At 53.0% G+C, this 7038-nt stretch overlaps 3 protein-coding genes across 3 annotated transcripts; 2 read left to right on the top strand and 1 right to left on the bottom strand.

Moving 5' to 3' along the window:
* Positions 1–36: 36 nt before the first annotated feature.
* On the top strand, positions 37–1495 carry J4E83_001416 (uncharacterized protein; the record flags this gene model as incomplete). Its single annotated transcript, XM_049328372.1, has 4 exons — positions 37–103; positions 161–369; positions 433–595; positions 654–1495. The coding sequence occupies 4 exons, from the start codon at positions 37–39 to the stop codon at positions 1493–1495; spliced, it is 1281 nt and encodes a 426-aa protein (XP_049192890.1).
* Positions 1496–1946: 451 nt separating this feature from the next.
* On the bottom strand, positions 1947–4172 carry J4E83_001415 (uncharacterized protein; the record flags this gene model as incomplete). The annotated part of the gene is made up of 2 exons (XM_049328371.1): positions 1947–3089; positions 3141–4172. 2 exons carry the CDS (start codon positions 4170–4172, stop codon positions 1947–1949), a joined length of 2175 nt encoding a protein of 724 aa, XP_049192889.1.
* Positions 4173–5217: 1045 nt separating this feature from the next.
* Positions 5218–6852, top strand: J4E83_001414 (uncharacterized protein; the record flags this gene model as incomplete). The annotated part of the gene is made up of 2 exons (XM_049328370.1): positions 5218–5506; positions 5564–6852. The coding sequence occupies 2 exons, from the start codon at positions 5218–5220 to the stop codon at positions 6850–6852; spliced, it is 1578 nt and encodes a 525-aa protein (XP_049192888.1).
* Positions 6853–7038: the final 186 nt, after the last annotated feature.

The following is a 7038-nucleotide window of genomic DNA, read 5'->3' as shown; positions in this document are numbered from 1 at the left end:
GGCCAAACCTCAAGACCAACCGGCAACACTTCCAAAATGGTCTCCCACCGCAACCTGCCCGAGAGGAAGAATCCTCTTCTCGAGCCCACCGAATCCACAGCCAGTACGTATACGTTGCGCATCGCGTCATTGCGACCAGTCATCTAACCATTGCGCGCAGTTGAGATTCTCATCGAGAGGCGCCGACTAGGACAGACAAACCTCGGCGTAAAGCCCGGCGTCAGCGGTCTCACCAATGCGACCAAGCCGGAGAACATGGGCACGTTTGATTACGCGCATCTGAGGGTTCCGCTGCCAAAGGACTTGACAGGATCCGGCATCTTCACATTGAACAAGACCTCGGCTTTCCCTGAATCTTACTTTCTGATGGTACGCGTTATTGAAAAAGAAGCCGCAAGATTTCGCTCAGGATGCGACTAACACGACAAACAGCGACGCAGCAGCGATGGCTACATTAGTGCGACAGGCATGTTCAAGGCTGCATTCCCTTGGGCTTCGGTCGTAGAGGAGGATATGGAGCGCAAGTACCAAAAGACATTCCCTTCTGCAGGCGCCGAAGAGGTTGCTGGAAGCGTATGGATTGCGCCTGAAGAGGGTGAGTAACTTACCTTCACCTATTCTCGAAAACTCGCGCTAAACAAAGGTCACTTTAGCTCTCGCGTTGTCCGATGAATATTCCATGCGCCATTGGATTGAGGCACTTCTAGACCCCGCGCCGATCGAAAAGGGCAACAAGGACAAATCAAACACGCATATCCAAATGCCCCCAAAGTTTGACGTCGCAAACGCCACACCCGTCACTCTCCCCGCACCCGGTCTTCGCACAACTCGCGCCCGCTCGGCTCGATCTGTATCACCTAGCCGAGGCGCAACCCCCAGCAGCCGAAAGTTTGCGACTCCACGAAAGTCGCGAGCCACAAGAAGCGCGATGAAGCCTGACCTTACCAAGGCCGATGAGGCTGTCACCCCATCAAGCGCTCTGCAAGCAATCATTGCGAACGGTACCACACCTTCTGAGTCAGTCGCATCATCCGTCGATGGCGATGTGAAGGAGAAGGAGGCAGTGTCTGAGCCCAAGACCGAGCCAGACGTCAAGGAGGGCACAGTTCATATTGAAGTCGAGCAGACCGTGGAGACAAATGGCGACACTGAGAAGACCAGCACCAACGTCACCGTCGATGTCCCTCACAGCCATGCTGCGCTTCCCGAGCCAGAAGATCCTACCGCCATGATCGAGGAGGCCAAGCGCATGGTCGCAGAAGCACAACGGCTAGAAGGCGACTCGTCAGCCAATGTCACCAAGTCGACAAAGCGTGGCATTGAGGACGTTTTGGAGGCGGAAGATCTCGCCGCCGAGCGTATGAGCAAACTTGCAAAGGTTGCTTACACCACCGAGCAGAAGTTGACCAAGGAGAAGGTCACACGGAGAGCACTTGTTGGTATGGGTGTCATGGCAATCATAGGGTATATCTCCACTTCACACATTCAAATCTGAGCACAGCTAACGATACTAAGCACCGCCTTCCAATACCTTGCATAGGCTCACCACCATTTTCCTTGAACCATACGGTCTCGCGCATGTTTTGGGTATTTGGAGGCTCGCCCCCCGCGCTTGAGTTCCAACGTGCTTTACTTCATTTCGATTTGTTCGCAGATACCACCACCACCACCCAAATTTTCTCTCATCTTTTTTTTACAGGCGTACAGGGAGGAGGCTTGTACGCTATTGCACGAAAGGACAAACGGTGGCTGGCTCCCTTTTGGAAAGAAAAATGAACTTTTCAGGGACTTGTGCTCAGTGGCGGGAGCGGCAACACATTCGTTCTTGTGTGAATGCAGAGACTGGGTTGTCCGGGTGGTCAACAGTAGAGTATTTTAATCTGATATCCCCCCCTATTTTCACTGTTGCCAATGTAAATATATCCGTGTGTCTATGAAGCTAGTCCTCACTTTGTTCCGCTCGCATTAGCTAGTTCTCCCACTTTCTTGACCGCCTCTTCAAAGTCGTCGAAGGCATGGATGGGCAGTTTGGCTTCTTCCAGTACCTTTTGCCCTTTCTCCTCGTTCGTCCCTCTCAGTCTGACGACCACTGGTTTCTCCACCCCAATCTCCTTGAATGCCATAATGATACCCTCGGCAATCATGTCGCACAACGTCAGCCCTCCAAAGATATTTACAAACACAACCGATACCCGGGGATCGGACAGGATGAGTTTGAAGGACGTTTTGATCGTGCCGGAAGTCGCTTTCCCGCCTGTGTCAAGGAAATTAGCAGCAGAAGTCGAATAAGGTGGCTGTGAAAGCCGCAGAGACAGCGTATCAATAGTATTGAGCGCCAGTCCAGCGCCATTCACCAAAGTTCCGATCAAGTTCCGCGGTCCCTCTTCTGTTGTAGAAGACGGCGGCGTCTGTGTTTCCGCCTGACTAGTCCCCGGCGGAAATTCAGGAGACCCCAGCGGTATGTACACGATACCGGCTTCTTCAGCCTCTCGATCTGTTGCTGAAACACACTCTTGGTCACGGAGAGCGTGGAGATCAGCCTGTCTTTTGCCGGATTTGAAGGCTGCGTCGTCGAAGAACAAGTACGGTTCGTAGATGAGTATCTCGTCGCTTTCGACGGATAAAGCGACTTTGACGTGGGCATCGATTGCTTCTTTCTCTTTGTACAATTTCCAGAGGTTATTGATCAACTCGACGGTTTGGGCTTTGGCCATTGGTGGGACGGCGTCCAGTTGCATGTGTGCGATGGCGGATTGGATGACTTCTTTACTGGGACCAGAACGGTAGTCGAAGGGGAAACGGCGGACGCGTTGGTTCAGTTTGGCAGGGTTTGCGGTGGGTGATGCTATGATTGAGGGACTGCGTGCTGAGCGGTGTGGGGAAATGCCTAGGTAGTGTGTCGAAGGCGAGCCCTCTGGTGGTGTTGTCAGGTCAATTTTGTATGTCGCGAGAAGGTTCATAGACTGGTCCTTGGTAAGGTGGAGAGAGCGTCTTTGCTGGAGTGGGATCGATGGTCTGGTGGGAATGATAGGCCGCCGTGTGAAGCTTGAAGTGTGATACGAACGACGCTGTTGAGCTGCTGATTGCTCCTGGTCGATGTCAGTGTCCATTTCTTAGGTCTCCCGTCACTTTCAACATACAATTTTCCTCACATTGCGACCGGACTTGGCAAGAATGTCTTTCATCACACCGCCAAATTTGGCAGGGTGATCTACAATAGTCACACCGGCATCCTCCAGCGCTTTGTACTTTGAAGCTGCAGTTCCCTCTCCTAGACCAACCCAGGCTCCTGCATGTCCCATAACCTTACCGGGTGGAGCTTCAAAGCCTCCAATGACAGCAGCGATGGGTTTCGGGCTCTTAACACGCTTTCGGTAATCTTTGATCCAGTCCGCTGCCTCCTCTTCTGTTGTACCGCCTAGCTCACCAACGATGATGATAGCCTCTGTATCCTCATCACCCTCGAAAACTTTCAACGCGTCAACGAAGTTGGTCCCAGCCACCACGTCACCCCCTACTGCGATACAAAGACTTTGTCCAACACCAGCTCTTGTCAGAGATCCAACGGTTTCGTATGAGAGAGTCCCAGATTTCGCCACAATGCCGATGTGTCCGGGAGAGAACGTGGGAAGTGGTTGAAATCCAATTCTGCATCTTCCAATCGCGGAGATTATTCCTGGAGCGTTGGCACCTACGAGCCGCGACTTGGACTGCGACTGTAGCATGGAATGTATCCTCATCATATCATGCAACGGAATATGCTCCGCGACTGCAACGATGAGCGGCACCTCGGCTTCGATCGCCTCTTCAATTGCAGCGGTTGCTTGGTGTGCTGCGACATAGATACCCGTTGCATCAGGTCTTAGCTGTTCCATTGCAGCCCTCACAGATGGCAGGACAGGCAGCCCAAGATGCTCGCCTGAACCATTCGGCTTTACGCCGCCGACAACGTTCGTGCCCCATGCTATCGACTCTTTTGCATTTGCAGTAGCTTGCTTGCCGGTGAATCCTTGGAATATAACGCGAGTGTGTGATCCGATCTTGAGATTCTGAACGGTGTCATCGTAGTTGCTGTATCGTGAAGAGGCCGAAAAAGTAGCACAGGGTATCCGTTGGCCAGGTTTTCGCGCCGACCGAACGTTGCGCAACACTCGCGCTTGCTGTGATAGCATACTGGATGGGAAGTGTCGGAGCTGTCAATTGAACGTCATAGACCCCAATACTTCCAGGGAAAGAACCGTCGAAATAACCGCGAACCAAGTCCCAGTCGCGGACTAGAGAAATAAAGTGATGATGAAGAACAACCCTACCGTCTTTGCACAATTCGAGTGTCTGGTTAGGATAGATGATACTTTGATGAGCTCAGAGGTGACAGGAACAACCGACGTGCATTGCGGCTACATGCAAGTAGCCGACTGGACCCCTCATACGTCCGGACCTCGGAGAACGTCGGAATCCATCTCAAGTTGTCGATACGGGCTATAGCCATCTCATATCATGGTGTTTTCTTACGATTCCCAACCGATGGCCGACAGACATCGGCCAGAGCTGACGCGCTTCAGCTAGTTTGTATGATGAGCAGTCCGTAGTACCTCGGCATGATCTAGACAAGGAGAAGTATCATGCCACGAGTCAACCAAAGGGCAAAGCAGTCGTTGAATGACACTGTATTATCTGTCGACATCATTTACTTCTTGTGTTCAAATCCGAATTTCATGTGGGACTATGCGCAGACCTCGGCATGTTTTCGTGTCGCACGCCCAGCCAGAAGGTGCCTTGCATGCTTACCCCAGATCCGCGGAAGTGGGTCGCGTGACGTTGTTGGCGTCGGCTCGCGTGGCATTTTACACATCACCCGCCATGTCAAACAAGACAATTGACCGCCCGCGCGACCCCGTCCACCGCCTCCTACTCGTCCACGCACTCCGCTAGTCCTGGCACGCGACTTACCGTCATCATCGTGATCGAGAATCATGGCCGATGAAAGGGATGACCGCCGAAGCGCAAAGCATGGACGCCTGGGGCCTCGGGGGCCATGGGCGGCTCTTGTGTCTCTTTGATCGACTACTAACACCTAGGCTCCACGAGATCTCTTTTCTGCTTCCTCATTTTGTTTTCTGCTCCACTGTGCGCTAGTTATGAACTGCTAACTACACTACACTTCTTCCAGTGTCCTAGTCCATCGGCCCTACCCAGCCAATCCGACAGTCGGCTGCCATGCTTCCTCGCGTACTCCTCCTTGCAGGCTTCCTCCACCACGCCTATGCCTTCTCGATACCGCGTCTCCCTCCGCTGAGTACTTTCGTTGGCGCCAGTCGAACACAAACACAGCAACAACCACTGCAAGACACGTTCGATGCGTGGATCGAGAAGGAAGAGCGCATAGCTCTGGACAAACTCCTGACAAACGTCGCACCCGGTGGCAGCAATGTTCAAGGGAAGGGCGTAGCGGATGGCACGGTTGTTGCGAGTCCGAGTCAGGATGGACCAGATTATTGGTTTCAGTGTAAGTTGCACCCGACCCATGGTTGCCACTGAGCGTCTACTAACACACTTCGAACAGGGGTTCGTGATGCTGCCATCACTATGAACACCCTCGTAGATGTCTACGCCGACGAACCGTCCTCTTCTCGCGGGTCCGCACTCTCTACCATCCTCGACGCATATACCTCCCTCTCAAGCGATATCCAGCATACCTCAAACCCTTCCGGTACCTTTGACGATCTCTCTGGGCTTGGTGAGCCTAAGTTTCACGTAGACGGAACACCGTTTACTGGCTCATGGGGACGCCCTCAGCGGGATGGCCCGGCCCTGCGCGCGTTGACTCTCATGCACTATCTACGAGAATACAATGCCTCACATCCTCTGCTTTGGAGCTCAGAGTCAGCTGAAGACTTCTTCCGACCATACTATGCCGTGGAGATGCCTCCACGTAGTGTCATCAAGGCCGACCTGGAGTACGTCAGTCACTTCTGGAACCAGTCGAGCTTCGATCTTTGGGAAGAAGTTGAGGGTTTGCACTTCTTCAATCTGATGGTCAGCGCAAGAAGCTTGAGGGAAGGCACCGACCTTGCAAGGACATTCGGAGACATGGGTGCAGCGGCCTGGTACGAGGAGCAAGCTGGGTACATCGAGGCTTTCCTCGGCAAGTTCTGGGATGCACAGAGAGGCCATCTTGTTGAGACACTGTCAAGCCAGCGCAGCGGATTGGACTGTGGGTTGCTCCTTGGCTCGCTCCACGCTCTACCCGCAAGCGATTCCGAAAGTAGTGTTGTATATCCACCATGGTCTGACGAGATGCTCATGTCGCTGCTGGCTTTGACTCGCGACCAACGCGATCGTTTCCCGATCAATAGCAGCCCTTCCAACGACGACCAGGATGACGACATGGAAGAAGATTCTTTTGAAGGCACTGGCCTTGGTCGATACCCCGAGGATGTTTACGACGGATACGGCACCTCAAACCGTGGAGGCAATCCCTGGTTCTTGTGCACTTCGTCAGCCGCCGAGGTCCTCTACCGCACCGCAGCACACATCTCTGTCGCCGGTAACCTGACCATCTCTGACACCGGTCTGCCATTCTTCGAAGCCCTTCTTGCAACTTCTTCTCTCTTCGTCGATGTTGGTACCTACGGTGACTCCGACGCGCTCTTCCACTCTGTCATTGAGCGCTTGCACACCACTGGCGATCAGTTCCTCGAGGTCATCAAGACGCACGTCGATGCTGAGGGAAGCATGAGTGAGCAGTTCGACCGCGTGACGGGCTACATGAGGGGAGCCAACGATCTGACCTGGAGCTATGGAGCATTTTTACAGGCGGTCCGAGCGAGGAAGGTGTCTATGAACCTATGACAGATGCTGCAGTTGAGGTGGCACGTTTACAGAGAAGTACATGACGAGTTATGAATTACGAATACTACACGACACACGAGCAGCGTGGAGTTGGTCCGGCTGTTACTATGATTATCAAGATCTGATACCCTCGTTATACCGCAATATTATCTTTATACATTTGTCATGCTGTAACATTGAAATCGG

The sequence above is a fragment of the Alternaria metachromatica genome, assembly GCF_023757995.1.
Source record: "Alternaria metachromatica strain BMP 0045 chromosome Unknown scaffold_2, whole genome shotgun sequence".
Classification (NCBI taxonomy): Eukaryota; Fungi; Ascomycota; class Dothideomycetes; order Pleosporales; family Pleosporaceae; genus Alternaria; species Alternaria metachromatica.
This window is presented reverse-complemented; position numbering and strand designations above follow the sequence as displayed.